At 39.9% G+C, this 20,613-nt stretch overlaps 1 protein-coding gene across 6 annotated transcripts in view; it reads right to left on the reverse strand.

Annotated features, from left to right (window-relative positions):
• MAST4 (microtubule associated serine/threonine kinase family member 4) overlaps positions 1-20,613 on the reverse strand; it is a 579,655-nt gene that overhangs the window by 166,488 nt on the left and 392,554 nt on the right. Inside the window, exons 1-2 of one of the 6 annotated variants that reach the window (XM_073014720.1) lie at positions 1,196-1,784; positions 963-1,074 (exon numbers count right to left, since the gene is read on the reverse strand). The exons of 4 other annotated variants lie outside the window; for them this stretch is intronic. In XM_073014720.1, the coding sequence (XP_072870821.1) occupies positions 963-1,054 (92 nt within the window). In that variant the 5' untranslated portion in view covers positions 1,055-1,074; positions 1,196-1,784. Of the gene's footprint in view, positions 1-962; positions 1,785-20,613 lie in introns of those variants that run through there. One more of the 6 variants, XM_007974285.3, reaches the window with a different exon arrangement.

Consider the following 20,613-nt stretch of genomic DNA (forward strand, 5'->3'; position numbering starts at 1 on the left):
CATCCACATTTATACTACAAAAAGTTACAGGTATAATCAAAAAGAACAAACCATTTACTTGGGTTCTTCAAACACCGAAGCATAGAGATTGTGAAGTTCCAAATCTGATAGCCTGCATCCTGTTTATTTGACTGCAAAGTTGCTCTCATGCATGTTCACATGTACATGCAAGTCAAGTTTTGAAGGAAAACAAAGAATCAGCATTAACACAACTCAGAGGGTGTGCCCCTCTAAAAGCACAACAATCCTACTTTTCTGTGCTGGACACAAATGTGGCGAGAAATGCCTCCTTTAAAATCATAGTCTCTCAAAACAAGTGTCAGCAAACTCTTGGAACTGCCTGTCACTTGTGGCATGAGTTTCTTCTTGACTTTAAAATTCTTTTTCTTTCCCCATCTTTTCTGTCAAATATATGTTACAAAATGAAAAGGCCAGTCCTGTATTAGTAATAAATGTCAGCAAACCATTGAAAAATCAAAATGACAAAGTTATGTAGATCTGCCTCTCCACAGATAGTATGAAATAGCTAACCTGGGCTATCCTTGCATTGTACATCTGCATCTTATAAAGGTCAAATATTTAATAAGAACATCTGAAGGGCTCAACGAGAAGTACCAGAAGTCTCAATGACTGGGTGAATGAAATGGATAAACATGATCAGATCAAAGGACAGACTTAGACAAAGTACCTCCTCCTCCTTCCCTTTTTCTCTCCCCACCTCTCACAAGGAAATGTCTTATTATCCACATTTCAAAAGGAGAAAAACTACCAGAAGCACATTTATCAGGGTTACCCAGGAAACCACAAGGACGATGAAATACCTGAAACAGTGCCCCCTCCCCTAACAGGGCAGAAACTTTTCAAAGTGTCACCCAATACACAAAACCCACAGGCAGCTGGGCCTGTGGGCCTCTGGGAGGTGAAAGCATTCCCTCTCCAGGCAGAGATCCCCGCGTTTTTACCTTTGTGTTCGCCGAAGCCTGTTCCCACTCCTCAAATGAGGCAAAGTAAAGTTTGAGAGCACAGTCCAAAAATTGGGGTCAGACATATCCATTTCTTTCTCTCTTCAATTCACTGTGGGTTCAAGGCCATATGACTAAAATGGGGAGAGGAAAAAGAAAAAGAAGAAAAAAAAAAAGGAAGAAAGACAAGACCAAAAAAAAAAAAAAAAAAAAAATCCCAATTATCTACTCACTCCCTCCAGAGAAAACGTGGTGGGAACTGTGATCTCAAGAACAACTTGGAGCATGTCTGAGAAGTACCCGTCCCGTCCTAGTCCTAGTCTTTAATTAACACACAGCCTCCTCTCAAAGGTCCGGGAAACTGATTTCCTCTCGGGTCTGCCCTCTCCTAGTCAGGCTCGGCCAGCTATAAACAGTAATTACAAGAGTTGAGCCGTGCGTTCTGCTCAAAACGCTGTCTGTGGGATTCAGTCCGAGGTACTTTGTCATCTGTTTGGCAGATACCATTCGCAGCTTCTGCGGGGGGCGGGGGAGACGACTATTTTGAGGCTTTGGTTCCGGAGGCTGTTGCTTATCAGCAAAACCATTCACATCCGAACATGCCCAGTGCCGAGTTTCCTTTTGGTATCTACATACAAGGAAAAGAATTTGAATAGAAAAAGCGGCTCTTGCACTCCCCTCCTGAAAAAAACGGAAACTTGAAAGCACTTTTTAAAAATGGGCCTATTGGAGGACTTGAACCTGACACCTTTGTGGACCCTTCCAGGGTCCGGCTGGAAGGAGGCGGCGGCAGGGCCCTGTCCTTGGACAGCCTGGTGGCCGCGCCCCCAGCTTCTCCCGGCCCCCCACCCCCAGCGTCCCCGCTCCCCCTACCAGCCCCGGCCGTGCCTGGGGAGCGGGGGCTCACGGGAGAAGGAGCAGGCGGCCACTACGTGACCCCAGCCAGTGCCGGGACAGCCCCGCAGCCACGGCCACTGCTCCCCCTCCCGGGAGCCCGGAATGGATCCGTCCCGGAAATAAATAAATAAATAAACCCGCGGCTGCTCCGGGTGTGTGCTGCGCGCACCTGAGGCCGACCTGTGATTCACCGCGGGAGGGATGACAGTTGACAACGCTCTAGGGAAGTCCACAGTGACTCCTCTGCCGGGACGCCGCTGGTTGTATAGGAAAAGCACGCGGACGGGAAGCCACACTCACCGAAAACCTCAGTATACTAAATTGATGAGTTTACATCTGTTCTATCAATGACCACGGTGCACACCTGTTTTTCTTCATGGCTGGCAACTACAGATCTAGGTAATGATCAGCCCCGACGTGGAAAGACACAATCTGGCATTTATGTGGCAAATGCTACAAGTATTGCCCCTTCAAGAACGTTAGACCTTGAAAGGACGGAATGAAGGGGGCTGAATGTTCTTGTTACTCATTTTGAAGAAAGGCGTGGTATTTAAGTATCTCCCCCAATCCATGAATGTTTGTATAAAGTACATAAAGAAAAAATATAATTTAAATTAGCTGCCTTAAGTCTGGTGTAATATGGGAAGAAATACTAAATCAAAAAAGTATATATTCAGCAAAAATTACCTCTAAAAATGGCTTAATCCATGCAGTAAATACTAGGAACAAACTCGCTTACAAAGATGGGAGGATAAAGAGAAGGTAGAGGGGGTGTAAGCTGACAAGGTAGGCGGGGTAAACAAAAAGAAGCCTACAGTGGGATCTTCTTTATCTAATTCTTGTGGCCACATTAATATTTTCACACCAAGGGCTCCAAGAGTTTTAGATGATATTTCGTGTCCAAGGCTTTTGTATGCATTATCGCCTCACATTCTTACAGAGCCTCCACAGATCCTTGCAACCCAGAGGTAGACAAAGAAGGTATTATTTTCTCAATTTTACATTTGGGACTTTATCCCAAACATTCAGGGACATTAAATGACAAAACACACTTCAACAGATATTAATGAGCTTGGTCCAGCATTTTTGCCCCATGCTCTTATTTTAAAAAGTATTTCTAAGTATTGCAAAATACGTTTTGAAGGCTGACACAAAAGATAGTCCCTGAGCTCCGGAGCAGTTTCTAGACCTCCGCACTGTTGACATAGGCTGGATAATTCTTTGTCTGAGGAGCTTTCTTGTGCATTGGAGGGTGTTTAGCAGCATTGCTGACCCTGACCTACTAGATGCCAGTGCTAACAATTAAAAATGTCTGAGGACATTGCCAAATGTCCCTTTGGAGGTAAAATCACCCCTGGTTGGGAACCATTTTTCCAGATATAGGTTTCTCTGGGAGGGGTGATACAGAGCACTGGTTAAGAGCAAAATTTTGGGTCTGAATTCTGGATAGACACTTACTATGACCTTAAATCTCTTCCCATTTTCCCCAACTGCAATATGGGGTCCATAATAGGACCAACGTCTAAGAGGCTGACATATATAAATGAAGAGAAGATGGCATACATAAGGCCTTTCATGCAGTGTCTACACACACACTGCACATAAATGTAGGCAGTATACAGAAGCTGAAAGAATACTATGCGGACAGACATAAGGCTGGAGCAGAGGACACCCACAATGTGCTTCTTTCTACTCTCTAGGGTCTTCAACATGTCTCTACTGGGCTGCTGATCACACTGTGTATAATTGACTGTTTACTGCTGTCTTTCCTATTAGTCTGAGTTCCTCAAGGCTAAAGCCACATTTTACTGATCTTCATATTTTCAGAACCTGACAGCTCCTGGGTTTATATAGGCATTTAATATTAGTAAATCCTTTTTGAATGGATACTTCAGAAGCCCGAGTATCTCTTATTTCTCTTAAGATGCACTGAAACTATTAGTACTAGTAGATCCATTGATTTTCTCAAAGAATACTGAATTTTTAAGAATCCCTTGAAGATGCTGTTAAATTCTAAAGACTTTCTCTTATTTTTATCTATATAATGTAGCTGGAAAAATATCAGTGCTAACATTCCTCAGGTCTTTACATGGCTCTAAGAAATGTCACAATCAAACTCCAGGGGAACTCCTTTTGAGTCCCATGTCCCCTCCTCAAAGGCAAGCCCAGAGAATAACTTTTTGTGCTCACTTGTAGGTATCCAAGATCAAGAGGGATAATTACATATTATAAGCTGCACAGAGAAGAGTAATCAAGGTGGACATGAACTTGTGCTATACACGTTTTGGGTTGAAGAACTCTGTGTGGAAAGTAAAGAAGAAAAAATTTAGGGAACAAGTAGTAGTTGAATACAGCTATATGAAAGAACTATGTGAAAGAGGGTTTGGATCCAAAGATGAAAAGAGCTGACACAAGAGTAGATTTTTTGAGAGCTGTTGGAGCAGAGAAAACTTGAAGGAGATACAGTGAGTAGAACACAACCTCTAGGTGGTCTGAAGACCTGAGGACCTCAGTACCTCCCAACCCTCATATTCTCAATAGTTTTTCTAGAAAAGCCCATAACCTATAACCTATAAAGATGGGGCATAACCTATAAAGATGATAGCAACTAAAACGGATATATCAATGACATAAAATGTTTATTTCTTCTCTTGATTAAATGACAGATACCCCAATCTCCAGGCATCAGATGTTATTACTACTTCCACTCTCTGCATTTTGAGAAAGCCTCTACAGAAATTCTCAAAGGAATGGGTAAAGATGGGTAAAGACATGAGTATTTTTAACTACATACACTTTAAATTTTTTTTTTTTTTTTTTGGATTTAAAAGGCTTAGGAGGATTTGGGTTGTATCCAAACTGAAAAAATAAAAATAGGTTAAGTACATGAGGAGCCAGAGTGAATTAATATAGTGAGTGAAAGTGGATGGTACATTCCCACACTCATGAAGAAAAGAGTAGATGTGACACTGAAGTATGACTTGTCTTCTAACCTGTTTGACTTGATTTGGTTACATATGATTCAGAAGGTAGAGCAGTCGGTAAACACAAGAATTAAAATTGTCAAAACTACTGACATTTTCCTACAAAATAATTATATGGGCAGAAACTATCGTTGCGACTGCAGTAAAACTCAACTGCAGAACAAAGAGGGAACTGAGATTATTCGAAATTCTTAAGACTATAGCTGGTCTAGGTCAATATACAGATATTCAGCAAGATTTTCTATTGTGTAACAACTAAGCCTATACAACAATGGACAAACTTTGTGATTCAGAACTTTCATTCATTTAATCAGAATGATATTGTCAGCCCTTGGTTTTATAAGGTAAATGAAACTGAAAAATAAGTTTCTCATCCTACTAAAATGCAAGCTTAGGAAGAAATAAGTAGTTAAGAAAGGGTCAAATCCTTCACTATTACCTCCTCTCCTACATACAAAAAATGCCAGGTCCTTTTTACTGACTTGAATTCTGTTTACTGCCCACCTGTTGACACAAGCCCCCCACCTTTTTTTTTTTAAGATGGAGTTTCCCTCTTGTCACCCAGGCTGGAGTATAGTGGTGTGATCTTGGCTCACTGAAACCTCCGCCTCTCGGGTTCAAGCGATTCTCCTCCCTCAGCCTCCTGAGTAGCTGGGGGATTACAGGCGCCCGCCACCATGCCTGGCTAATTTTTTGTGTTTTTACTAGAGATGGGGTTTCACCATGTTGGGCAGGCTGGTCTCGAACTCCTGACTGCAGGCAATCCACCCGCCTCAGCCTCCCAAACTGCTTACAGTCATGAGTCACCACGCCCAGCAACATATGCCCTTTAAGAAGGGGTTTTCTCCAGTCCACATAGAACAATATTAAGAGAGAATATGCCCAGAGTCTTGTCTTGAACTTAGACTCTATGAAAAGACTCAGTTTTCTAATGTGGAGGTGTGAAGTCTGCAAAGCTGTCAGCTACCTGTGCAGGACATTCGAGACATGACGCCATGCCCAATATGACACTAAGTCAAGATTTCATAAGCACTCTACCTGATCCTAGCCTATTCTAAGGATTGTGTCCTAAACTAACTTTGACCTTTTCCCACGCCCATTTTCAGAGCACCTAGAAGTGACTAGTTCCCCAGGGCTGTCCACACCTTCAACTTCAAGTCCACTTTGGATACCTTCTAAATGTAGTCTCGAGAGTTTGAGGCTAGAAGTGTGAAGAGCAAACTGGCTGTCCTGAATGACAATCCTTGTAATCATTTTGTACATCCCAAGAAATAAAGCTTAATACCAGGATAGAAATGGGAAGAAAGTTACATCAATGAGGAACAGGTTGAAAGAAAGCGCTTCTAGTATTATTAAACAAATTTGCACTACAGTGCTAAAATATGGAGGAAGATAAAAAGATAGACAAAAATTAACTTGTAGGGATACGTCTGAATGCTGAAAACTAAGACAGATAATAGGCAAGGTTGTATCATCCTGGAAAATATCAAAAAATACTTTAAAATAATACCACAAGGTAAGAGAGGTTCAGATTTTTAAAGCGAATGAGTCAAATGAAAGAAACATTAACCTGGAAGCAAAAAAGGAAAAGAAAAGAAAAAAACCCCGAAACAAAGGAAACAACATAAGAATTCTATTTCCTGATAGGCTGAGCAAAGAACTACGCAATCTCCAAAGGTGGTGTAAAGTATACAGTCCAAAGCAAGTAAAGTACACTCTGAAGACGGGCCAGAATGGGAAGAGAATGCAAGGTCTTTCTCAGGCATTCTCTGGATCCCAGGAAAATCAGACACAGAAAAGGTTAGCAGATAACCTCTAAGCTAACAAAATAGAAGAGAAGACAGTGCATAGATATGGGAAATGAGGCACTTACCTCCCAAGGCAGTGAGTGACTCCTTGATATGTATGATTGATAAGTAGAGTAGAATACACATATGGCGCACAGCCCATAGGACTGGGGAAGGTGCAGAATCACGTCTTGCAAGCACATTCCAGTACTCTACCTTCTGACTTTCAAGCAGGGGAAGTTCCATAGCTTAGTCCCAACAGAGTTCCACCCCATGGGAGAAGAGCTGAACACACTGCCAGAAAACACATGGCATCCTTACAGGGATGAAGGGGTCATGCAAAAGAAGACTACTGGGTGAGATCCAGAGATGAGTGTCTCTCTCCATTCTAAAACAGCTGTCTGGAAGATATATCAATAAACCACATGGAGCACTGGCCTGCAGCCAAGCCAGCAATCCAATTATGAAGTAGACGGCAACACTTGGAGATCAATGCATCACCCAACAAACAGAAAACCTAACTCCTATCTTGTTTTAAGACCAACCTTGTTGCCACTTTAGGCAGCCTTTATGGGAGTCCCCCATCTCTAGTGAATTAGATATCCCTCTACTGGGCTCTGCTCTTGAGAGCTCCTGCATGACAGGGTTCTTCCACTGTATCAAAATCCAAATCAGTTTGTGTACATTATCAATCCCTATTAGAGTAAGAGCTCCTTGAGGGCAGGGGCTTTATCCCCTCATCTTTAAACCATCACTACCACCATTGGGATGAATATTAAATAAAGGGAGAAAGGGAAGAAAAGATAGAGAAAGGATTGGGGGTGAAGGGGTGGGCAGGGGAAAGAAGAGAGTGAGGATGGATTTGCTACAGGTTAGAAAGATGTGTGATAACAAAGTTAGGGCCACCTGCCTAATATTTTAGACTGACCCTATACATGTTTTAAAAACCTTTTCCTGTCTATTTCAATTTCAGTTTCATGGGTTCATGAGTCCATTCCATTTTCTATATAAGCTGTAACTATTAGGCAGGTCTATTGTTTCAAATTTCAAAATCTCAACAGAGACCATGATATGTAACGAATTGTGTTTAAGCATAAATATACAACTAGTTGTGTATGAAGTGCTAAATGCTTTCTGATGGTAACAGTGAACCCCAGTTACTGATAATTGCATTAGATGCTCAATCTGGAATTAACTTCAAGGACAAGGTGCTTCTTGATCCAGAAGCTTGGGTCTAAGGTGCATCATTTCTTATACAGCTCTTGAGCATGAATTATAGTGCAATTATAAGAAGTGTCAATTTGGTTTAAGTGGGTCAGCATGGTTATATTTAGCCCTTTAGTAGCTGACACTAAGACCTTTCGGTAATTTAAGATTAAGGTTAATTTATCTGTTCTTCTTTTCTTGAATATTTTTTCCAGGTCATACATCTAAAGTTATGGAAAATTATGCCATTAAAATGAGAAGTATGAGTTTTCATCAAAGTACCATACAGGGAGCATATAGAGAGGTAGAAATCACATGCTTCTGTAACAACAGGAATTTCCCTCCATTGCTAAGATCAATTCCAATTATTCCACACATCAGAAGCTAGTATGTCAGGGAGGACATGAAGTTATTTAGTCAAGGAGTTCTATTAAGTTATATCACTTCTATACCAACAAAAAGGTTAAAAGAAATGTTAATTCACAGGGGCATAAATATAATGTCAGGCTTGACAAGAGGTAACTCTTACTAGTTATCATAAAATGTAATTAAAACGTCAATCAGGCTGGGCACAGTGGCTCACATCTATAATCTCAACACTTTCGGAGGCAGAGGCACGTGGCGCATCTGAGGTCAGGAGTTCAAAACCAGCCTGGCCAACATGGCGAAACCCGTCTCTACTAAAAATACAAAAAATTAGCATGGTGGCAGGTGCCTATAATCCCAGCTAGCTGGGAGGTTGAGACAGGAGAATTGCTTGAACACAGGAGACGGAGGTTGCAGTGAGCCAAGATCATGCCACTGCACTCCAGCCTGGGCAACAGAGCGAAACTCTATCTCAAAAAAAAAAAAAAAAGAAAAAAGAAGAAAAAAAAAAAAAAAAAAAGAAAAGAAAAGAAAAAGAAAAAGAAACACATCAATTAGGTATCAATTTTACCTGTTTCATCGGTAAAGATTAAAAAAAGATAATACTCAATGTTGGTGAGGGCATGGGGAAGATAAGTACTCTCTACTAACTTTCTGGAAAGCAATTTGGAGAATGAAAACATATATACACATAGACCCATATATGGTCACATACATACATACATGTAGTAGGCACACATATATATGTGTCCAAACACATATATAAATGTATGTGTCCATATATACATGTACATATAATATTTGAATTACACATATATTTGAATTATAATTTCATATGCAAAATTTATACAAAAGATACAATCAAGTATGCACACAAAGATTTGTGAATATGGAAATTAATCTCAGAATTGCTTATAATAGCATAATATTGGGGAAAAAGCCAAAGGTACAAGACAAGGGCAATTGTTAATAAATCCTAAAGCAGTCACAAAATAGAATTTTAGAAAACCAGTAAAGAATTAGAATTACAGTAGGCTGAATAATAGATTCCAAAGATACCCAGGTTCTAATCTCTGGAACCTGTGAATATGTTACCTTACATAGCATGAAGAGTTTTGCAGATGGAATTAAGAATCTTGCGGAGATCATCCTAGGCTATCCAGGTGGGCCTTATTATAATCACAAGTGTCTCTATGAAAGTGAGGCAGAGGGATATTTGAAGAAGGCAGCAATGTGGCACTGAAACGGGATGGTAGGCTGCTGGGCCTGAAGATGGAGGAAGGGGCCAAGAGCCAAAAAATGCAAGGAATGCAGCTCTAGGAGCTGGAGAAGGCAGGGAAACAGATTCCACCTCAGTGCTTCTAGAGGGAGCTCAGCCCACTTGACATCTCGATTTCAGCACAGGGAAATTGATTTCAGACTTCTGACCTTTAAAATTCTAAGAGAATAAATAAATATAAGCTAGTTTTAAGCTAGTTTGTTATAATTTGTTATAGTAACCAGAGGAAATTAAAACAATGATTTTTTTTTTTTTTTGAGATGGGGTTTTGCTCTTGTTGCCCAAGCTGGAGTGCAATGGCGCGATCTCTGGCTCACTGCAACCTCCACTTCCCAGGTTCAAGTGATTCTCCTGCCTCAGCCTCCTGAGTAGCTGGGATTACACGTACGTGCCACCACACCCAGCTAATTTTGTATTTTTAGTAGAGACAGGGTTTCTCTATGTTGGTCAGGCTGGTCTCAAACTCCCAACCTCAGGTGATCCGCCCAAGTAGCTGGGGTTACAGGTGCCTGCCACCATGCCCAGCTAATTTTTTGTACTTTTAGTAGAGACGGGGTTTGACTATGCTGGCCAGGCTGGTCTCAAACTCCTGACCTCAGGCGATCCACCTATCTCTGCCTCCCAAAGTGCTGGGATTATAGGCTTGAGCCACCATTCCCAGCCAACAAAGTATTTTTAATGAACATCTACAAGTACAGAATTATGATTTATTCCTTTTTTATACTTTTTTTTTTACAAGTTTGTGTACGTGTGTGTGTGTGTAAGTGTGTGTGTGTGTGTGTGTTGAGAGAGCATCTTGCTGTGTTTCTCAGGCTGGAGTGCAGTGGTGAAATCATGGCTCACTGCAAGCTCCAACTCCAGGGCTCATGCAATCCTCCAGTCTCAGCCTCCCAAAGTGTTGGGATCACACATGTGAGCCACTGTGCTGTGCCTAGGTTGTTTTAAATTTAAAAAATTTTTGGCTGGGCACAGTGGCTCACGCCTGTGATCGCAGCACTTTGGGAGGCCAAGGCAGCTGGATTACTCGAGGTCAGGAGTTTGAGACCATCCTGGCCAACATGGTGAAACCCCGTCTCTGCTAAAAATACCAAAATTAGCCGGGCATGGTGGCGGGCGCCTGTAGTCCCAGCTACTTGGGAGGCTGAGGCAGGAGAATCACTTGAACCCGGAGGTGGAGTTTGCAGTGAGTCAAGATCACACCACTGCACTCCAGCCTGGGAGACAGAGAGAGAGATTCCATCTCAAAAACAAACAAACAAAAAAAATTTCTGATTTCCAGGAGCCACACATTTGACAGTCCTATTATCATGACCTGAAAGTTCAAGTTTCTGAGAATTTTAGAATACTTTGAAGAGTTTACAAATTAAGAAACAATACACACTTTTACTCTGGTATTTTCATAAAATTTGATTGATATATTTTCACACACCAAATAATGCATATGTATTAATAAAAGATCTATAAGTCTTGGAAATAAATACTAAAATTGCTTTTAAAAATAAGTCTTTCCTACTCCCAGGAATTTTATAATATGAAAATGAAAAAATATCTCTGTTTTCTAGATATAAATCCTTACTACCTTATCTATGGCAACTGGGCAAACAGGTATTTTCAAAGCCGACTGGGCTTTAAATCCATGCAGGGCTTTGCTTTTGTTTGAATATATGTGTCATTATTTGCAGATTGGTGAGGCTGTTCATTTATGTGAACAGTTTTGAATTCCAGACCTGCTTCCCTCTGTCGTGTTATACAGTGAAAGCTTTCTTTCACTGTTCAAAAAAAAAAAAAAAAAAAAAAAAATGAACTCTTGAGAAGCAAACTTACTTTTAACATTATCAAGACATGTATATAATAAAAAATGATGCTCTTCATTTCAAAGAATTAAATAACTATAATTTGGGATTACTTCCTCCTTTCTCCAAAACACACAAACTTGTTATTTCCCATGAGACTAGATAATTCAGCTTTAACTGTCTTTATATAGTTAGACTGAGAGTACTGAAAGGTAAAGACGATGTTTCTGCTGCTAACCACAGAAATATTCTTGTATTCAATGTACTGTCATACATGTTATAGAAGACAACTGTATTAAAAGTTCCTGGTGATCAAAAACTTTCAAAGAGAAGTTACTCCAGTTAATAGGAATGAGAACAACAGCCAGTCAAGTCACCCAATATAGTGACAGATGAGTGATGAATGAATGAATGTGAAACAAGAATTGTCTTTATAAGTAGCTTTTAGGAAATGAAGTACATACAGAATTAAGAATGCTCATATACGAAGGAGAAAGAAAAACAAGGCCAGATGACATGTACACAGCAGTAATAGAAAACTGAAAAGAAAAGCAAATCCCATTTAAAAGTGGCTGAAAAATACACTAGATTGGAAAATTGGAAAATAAAAGAAAATTGGGTACGAGTTTTCGCTCCATATAAAATGATAAAGGAACAATAGATTTTCATGTCTTCTCCTCACTTCCCATGACCCTGGTCATGGCTTCCGCGATCTCTTGTGTAGATTAATGCACTACCGTTCCTTCCGCTTGGTGCGCGTCACTGTCAATGTGAAACCATTCTTCCGAAACTGCTCAGCTCAAACAGGTGCACACAGTCGTATCACTCTCCCATGAAACAAAGTTGAATGGGTCCCCATTGTTCTACAGCAATGTTTCTCCACACATGGTTTCTGTCTTACCATCATTGAATCATCTGGAATGCTTGTTAGAAATGCAGATTTTGGAGGGGTGGGGGGCGTCTTTTGCACACCCATTGATTCTATAATTCTGGAAGTACAGCCCAGAAATCTGCATTCTACTAAAATGTCCAGGTGATTCTTAAAGTTTGAGAGGTACTCCACCAAAATATCAAACCTTTTTTAATGGAATATTTTATGCTATAATCCCTTGTTATTTCTCCTGCCTCATCCCTTAACATGTGCCCTCTGTTGTTTATGTACCTGTCAGAAATACCGAATTACTTTAAGCTCCTCAGACACTGTAAGCTCTGCCACACCCCACTGCCTTTGCACATCCTGTTCCCTCTTCCTAGAATTTCCAGCTCCTCTGCCTGGAAACCAGGACATCTTTCAAGCATGAGCTGTAGGGTCACCTCTCCAGTAAAGTGGTCCTGACTTTTTCCTGCAGACATAAATGGTTTTTCTCCTGGCTCCCCAATGAATTTTATTCATATGCGTGTCTCTTTTATATCAGTCATTCCACTGCAGCACAATTATGTCTTTACAGGTCTAATTTCCTACTATGCTTAAAGCTCTCCAAGTATAAGGACAGTTTCTATTCATCTGTGTATGTCTCAGAGTACACACCAGACACTCAGCTGAATGAATGGTTGCACACACATTTTTTCTAAGGTTAATTAAAAACAAAAACAGTTATTTTTCTATTTTTCCAACTTCTACAGATAAGCCCTAAGGGATGCTTCCAGAATCAGGTTACTGTTGTCAATTGGCTGGATGATTTTTCTTTTAAAGCACTGCCATTATTGACAATCTTTGTAATGAGTAATAGAATGATCAATAAAAAGTCCATGATATTCAGGCATATTTAAAAGGTTTATTAATAAATGATCCAAGCACCACTATTGGGTTTTTACTTTCCTTCCCAATAACTACGGCTGAAGTAAAGTGTTATTTTGTCTCCTCTAAAAAGATGAATAAAAACAGGAACTTGAGCAGGGTGACCTTTTTCCAAGGTAGAAACTCAATCCTGCGGGAAACATGATCAACACATACAGCCATAGCAGAGAACAGATGAGGATCAAGAGTGCTACATCAACAGTGCTCAAGGTTTGCAATCTGCTGGCCACCACCTCACAGTATGGGGCTCCTGGCTCAGAAATGTCAGCTTACACAGTGAAACCTTCCGTCGCACTTAGGAGGAGTTACAAAGTTGAACAGACTTCAGATCAGCTCATCTGAGTAATGTTTCACAATCGGCTCCCTCTGTTCATCTCCTCTCCTAGCACACTTCTTCCTCTTTCACAACTGCCCTTTCCTACATCTTGTTCTTGCCTGTATTGCACAGACAATCTCACCTAAGGCTTTAGATGAGATTGATAACTAAGAAGTAATGTTTAGTTGATAACGTAGAAGATGTGACCATCTAGCTGGCTTTACAGTTTAGAAACTTTTAGATGAAAATACAAGATAAAGGTGATGGGGAGAGTCCGCCCATGACTTTGGAAGTCTGAGTTTTCTGAGTTTAGTAGGTGATGCTGCCCATCAGAATTTAGAGACAGGCTTCCCAACGAGTGGTAGCCATCACTCCATCTCCCTATTTATTTTCATTAGAGAAAACCAGAAGTGAAGATGCGAAACACTGAAAAGGACATCAGTCCTTGATATAGACACTATCTCTTTTATTTTCCTCATAGTTATCAAGAGTAGATGACTTATTTACTAATTATGCAGACACCAAAAATGATCATTATGAAGATTATATAGCAGCATGGTAATATGTTACATGAAAAAAAACACAGAAAAAAGTACACCTGTGTCATGATTGCAATCATAAAGTCATGTATGCATACAGAAAAAGATTTATAGGCATCACGGAAAACTGAAAACATTCATCCTACGTGATTTATTATTTATTTCTGCTATCATTGTTTTAATATATATTAAAACACATCATATATTTTGAGAATGATTTACAAATCTTTAGTGACTTGCTCCATGACTATATCCGTCTGCCTTGCTGCCAACTCATCTTCCCTGAAGGAACCACAGCTACCTTCAAATAACACTGCTTGATGCAAAACACACAGAAAAAAGCAGTAAGGCCCAGGCTGTCTCTGGTGAGGGCTCATAGAGGCACATCCTTCAATCATTCAAAAATCCTAAACTATAAACTGCCTGGGGCTAAAAGACAAACATAACCACATTTAACATCTAGAGTGGCATCAGATACTGCCAGAGTCCTTTCTCTCCCTTTTCAAAATCATCATTTTTCTATTTATCCTTTGTATCTAGTGCTATAGCTTCAGAAACATTACTGCAAAAATCATGGCTCAGAAAGATCTATCCAGTGATTTTGTCCCAGAAACAGGATTGGATATACTTCAGAGAGCTGCCAGGTATCTGTAAAGTACCTAAAACTTGAGGTATTGTCTGTTACTTTCAGCTTTATTGGGGAGTGAAGCCTGCTGCACATAATGGAGAACACTGGCCCAGTCACTCAAATCACAAAGGCTATTTCATATGTGCTTTAAAGATAGAAGACAGGTAATATTCTGGGTGAGTCTAATACTCGTCTGTCAACACGGGACCCAGGGGTTATGCCCATGATATAACATGTAAATATCCAAACCAGGGCAATTTTCGAGGAGAAACGAAAAAGAACTCTTGGTGGCATTTCCTAAATATGAGCCATGCCAAAACTACTGAATTTTTTTCAACTTGCTACTCTCCAAGGGAAGCAAATGAAAGAACAAGTGGGAAACAGTGAAGAAATGAATAGACCAGAATCTGCAAACCAGCCAGCCAGTTTTTATAGTCGCAAAGTAGCAGAAGACTGTTTCATGCCTGTAGTCTCTGTAACATCCCTTCTCTCAACCCACTGATACTTCAGAGCAGTTTAGGACACAATTTCTTCTTTGAGTGAGGTAGCAATTTAAGGTCCTAAATTTCAGAGTCACTATTTTTGAGAAGCTTTCACTCAAATAATTCTGAACCTATTTTTTTTTATCCAAAGAATCAGCATTTCAATAGGGAATAACTAAATTCATAACTATTTCTGTAAGAAATAGTCCAATAAATAAAATTGTTTGGGTGAGGGAGAAGGGACAAGATGGAGGAAGGTGAACAAGATGGAGCAGCCCCTGTTGTTTCTGGGTTCTTCATCACAGATTTTCCCGCGCCCAGGAAAAGAACCAAATCAACTGAGCATGCGCAGAGTGACGTCAAGCCGGGGACACCGAAATTCAAGAAGCCACGCCTACACACACGCCCCAAACTCCTCCCCTTCCAGCTCCCAGGCATAAAAGTCCGCCGCTGGTAAGCGCCGGTGTGACTTCTTCGGTCCCACATTGGTGGACTGGAGAACCTCACCCGAGAGCTGGTGCGACTTCCCTGGCCCTTTTCCGCAGACCAGTGAACCTCGCCAGAGAGTGCGTGCATATTTGCAAATAAAAGGGTTGCCACTTTCTTTGCTTGTTTTGGCCTTTATTGATATTTAGTCTTTGCGTCTATTAATAGTGGTAATAGAGAAACAAAAGAAAAATAATATGTTTCCCCAAAGAAATCACATGTACTCTAATCTGTCAGATTCCAGGAAACTCTAGAGATTTATACCTAGAAGCTTACAAGTCAAGTAACTTAAGAAAAAGTCTCAGAGAAACATGACCAGGTAAGTTTATTAACAATTGAGACAAGTAATACAGAATGCTCATATGACTCTTTAAATTTCAATATAAACTAATAGGTTTTTTTGTGATGGAGAGACAAGGCCTCTGTCTCCCAGGCTGGAGTTCAGTGGCATAATCGTAGCTCACTGCAGCCTCGATCTCCCTGGCTTAAGCAATCTTCCCACCTCAGCCTCCCTAGTAGCTGGGACCACAGGCATATGCCACCACATCTGATTAATTTTTAAAAATTCTATGTAGAGACGAGGTCTCCCTATGTTTTCCCAGGGTGGTCTTGAACTCCTGGGCTCAAGTGATCCTCCTGCCTCAGTCTCTCAAAGTGTTGGGATTACAGATGTGAGCCACCATACCCAACCTAGACTATATTTCTGAGGTTTATTACTGATTTCCAAACAAAATCAATAGTTTCTAAGGCCATATACATTTTTAAAGAGGTCTTTAAAAGAAAACAAGCATGAATAATAGAAATCCATTGATAATTCATAAATTTTATTTTATGAAATTAACTTCTTACCACACTGACTCTTCCATAGATCTGTCAACAGCTGGCAAATTCTAAGTCTCAATCCTCTGTGTCTCCCTATGAAACCTGTGAAGGCTTGCTGGAGAGCACAGAAATACCCTAAGGTGGAGATCAAGAATAAAGCTACAAAAGCACATTTCTCAGCTCATTTATTTATGTGTCTGGTCTCCGAATATTCTGCCATTGATTACAAATTTAAAAAATTTAAAGAATATGAGGATGAAATAAAAATCCTTTAAAACAGAGATTTAAGATAGTCTAAAATTCCTTTATATTTTTACTAAATAAAACTACCATATTTTATATATTCTAGAAAAATGTTTTATTCTTCTTGGGTTGTAAAGAATTTTTGCTTAGTGTGATTGTGTTGTTTATTGAAAATTCTTGGAAACTCCCTAAAGTTTGTCCAAAACTGTATTTCTTTCTGTAAGGGAGCTGATTTCAAAATGTCAGTGGGGAAAAAATTATGCTTCACCACATTCACAGAGTTCTGCTTGTTTGCAGATAGGGGTTTTGATCAAAGCCACAGACCTGCATTCCTGCTGTGCCTCCATTCCTGAATACCACAGACTCTGCCCAGTTTGCTTGAATGAATTCTGAGCTGCCACATGCCTCAGTGAGATAGTGAAAACTTCAACTCATCAATGACTGGGTCAAACCACTCTGAAGACAAGCAGCTCTCCCAGGTGCTCAACACTAGGACTATTTCTGAAGCCTTGATGAGAATGACTGGCTTCCTGAAGGGAACGTAAAGAGCCTAAACCCGATTACGAGCAAGGAGGTACAAGGAGAGGCAGGTGCAGTTTGAAAATGCTTCCGTGGATCCTAGAGAAGAGGCGGGATCCAAGGCCATTTAACAACGTCAAGGTCCTAGAAACTCTTACCTTTGGAAGCCCCATATGACATTATTGTCAAACAAATTAAAACACACCAACACCCCACATGACCTTTTTTTTCCTGTAAAATATAACTATTTTATATTTTTGCTTCATATCTCAGTAATCCTCACACACACTTGGGAATTCTCATGAAGTACAAAGATCTAAAATAGAAATTGTTTTCAAATACAACGTTTTTGTGAGCATTAAATTTGACAATTATTGAAGTTGACATATTATGTTTACAAATATGTCTTATTTTCCTGAATAAAGCTATAAGCCACAACCTGATTCTAGAAACGTTAAAATGGGAACAATGTATGTGTTCCTAGGTAAATTATGGTATAAATTTTGATTCTACAGTTTTCTTGTTGTGGTTTTCAACCAAAATCTCTCTCTTCTTTGTAGACCCAAACTTGTCAAAATTCTGTGAATGTCTCTTCGTGCTTGAGAAACTGGGTGTAAGTGGAAAGGCAGTATTGTATAGTGCTTGAGAACAGAAATCCTGGAGCCACTGCCCATGTTTTTAACTACAATATCAGTAGTTTCTAGTTCTGTGGTCTTGGATAAGTTACTTAACCTCTAAGTACCTTTGTTTCCTATTCTGTACAATGGGAATAATAGTACTTATCTCATGGGACTGTTGCTAGGATAGTTAGTATTTTTAAAGTATTTAAAACAGTGTCTGATATTCCAGAAATGTTAGTCATGTTACTGTTATTTTACACCTAACAGATAAAATAGTTCCGGAAGAATCACTCACTTCCCCTAACAAAGCGGCTCACCCATTGGAAGCTGTCTTGAAGGAATGGAATGAACCCCAAATTTCAGGCAGATATATCCATATACCAAGCCCTGGTCCAATATCCTTAATTTTACCTTTTCCTTCCCAAAGTTTCTTCTCTAAAAGAGGAAGAAGGGTAATCCCAATGCTAAGGATAACCCCCTTCAGGTTAAAGGTCAGTGACGGAATCAGAGAGACTAAGCACCTTTTCTTTCCCCAGAATAAATACTAGAGTCTCTTCCCTCTAGTGGCTGAAGTATACAATTACAACGCCCCCAGCCGACTGCATTCTTAGGGTCTGTTGTAATGGAAATAATTCAGAGGATGGTAAACTTAAGTGAAAAGTCAGCTTTAGGCCAGTGGAGAACTAGGCACAAAACAACAAACCATTGAGTTGTTGTTTTTACTTTTTTAATAAAGCAATATTAAACCTTTGCACAGTGTCATAATTATTAACCTTAGCATCACAAAAAGAGCAACTTTAATTAAATGCAACCACGTTGTAACTGTTTTATAGTTCCATGTCCTAACTATAGTCAGTGTAATCCTAACTATAGTCAGTGTAATCCACATAATAAATAGCTTTTTGTCTCCCTAAGTTTTTTAATGGATGGCTCATTAGTTTACATAATCATCCCTAAAACTAGGACAGCACTAGCACTGTCACTCCGCAGTAAAATATTAATCCTACCAAGCCAAATATTTGACATGATCTGTAGGGCTTGAAATATTTTCCTTAAACCATTAACTTCTCAGTGGTATAGGCAGACAAAATAAAGAGATAGAAAAACACCACATGTTTTCAGTACAGTTTTGTTACATAAGGAACATTTTACAAAGGAAACTGGATTTTCTGTAAGAGTATTGAAATTAAACACCATACTTTAGGGACCATTTCTACAGTCTGCTACTAGAGAAGTTTCTCTGAACCTACAGAGCACCTAAAAACAAAGTAGAAAAAAAAAAATCACAAAAAAAAGAGTATTAAAATTCTTTTTGAGCAGTTTATGTCCTAAGCCATTTCAGGCATCTAGGCCTCCAGCTCATCTGAAAAGTTCTGATTTTCAAAACACATTGCACATGACTCATCAGCATACTCTATATGCTAGACACTGATGAAGGAGGGTTACACCAAATCAACTGTAAAAGTGTGACTCCTTTCTCGTCTGTAAAGTCACTTAAGAAAGCAAAAACCTGTCACCTTCAAGACACAGAAAAGCTTCCGAAAACAAGGCTCTCGTTTCTTTCACATAAACTTTATACACACTTATATACATATTTAACTTTAAAAAACCACAGCGAAAATATGCCCATTAGAAAAAAATTTATTCTTTCAGGCTATTAAATACACAAGCATTGAGGAAGATTCACTCTAACACATGCAACACCATGAAGAACCTAGTAAGTTTATATAATCTCACACTTCTTTAAGATTTTGAGAGGTAAGAGCATACATGTGTTACATGCACATTTGTTTGAAACAAAATATAGACAGGTTTAGCTGGACGTGGTGGTTTATGCCTATAATCCTAGTTTCTCAGGTGGCTGAGGTGGGAGCATTGCTTGCGGCCAGGAGGTCAAGATCAGTCTGACCAACATAGCAAGACCCTATCTCTAAAAAATAAAAAATTAGCCAGGCATGGTGATATGCACCTGTAGTCCCAGCTACTCAGGAGGTGGGAGGATCAACTGAACCCAGGAGTTTGAGGCTGCAGTGAGCTATGATCATGCCACTGCCCTCCAGTCTGAGCAACAGAGTGAGACCCTGACTCAAAATAAATATATATATGTATTTAAATTTATACATATATATTTTTAATATATGTCTATTTGGAGAGAGAGAGAGAAAGTACTAGAAAGGAAGAATATGAGCTTTGGATATGTTTTATTTAATGTGGTGGCAATTCATCCAAGGGGTGATGTTGTCTCAGCATTTGGACGCACAGGGCTAAAAATAAACAGAGAAAAAGACAGAGTGATATGATGCACATTTACGGATTTTCTTTCTAAAATGAAGAGCAAGTATTTCTCTGTGTAAAAACATACGGATCCATACTCTCTACAAAAGTCAAGTCCCTCTTGGGCTCAGTTTCCCTTTCCACACTCTGCACTTAATGCTTCTTCCTTGCCCTTCCCAGCACTGTGCTCCCCAGGGAACCTGCCCTGCACTCTGCTCCCGCTGTGACCCTGCCCTGCCCAGCACAGGATGCCTCGCTAGCTCCTCCCCTCTTCCTCATAGACAACTTTTCATCCTTCTACATCCTGCTGAAACAGAATTAGACAGAATTAATCCCTTTCCTCTGGTCTGTTACTATATTACAGTTGTTTTTGTCTGTTTTCCTTGAGGGAAGGTCATGGGTCACCCATCTTGGTAGCACAGCCTCTATTGTGGGATCATTATCGGCAATCAATATATGTTTAGAGGATGAATGGGTGGTTCTACACTGTGCTGTCTACATGTAGGTGACTTTAATCTTTTTTAGAAGTAGGTGAGATACAAGGAATCAATGAAGCTAGGTTTCCCTGGTTGCTGTACCACCTGCTAAAGTTTTCGCTACTATGCTAAATAT

Source organism: Chlorocebus sabaeus, chromosome 4 (genome assembly GCF_047675955.1).
Source record: "Chlorocebus sabaeus isolate Y175 chromosome 4, mChlSab1.0.hap1, whole genome shotgun sequence".
Taxonomy (NCBI): Eukaryota; Metazoa; Chordata; class Mammalia; order Primates; family Cercopithecidae; genus Chlorocebus; species Chlorocebus sabaeus.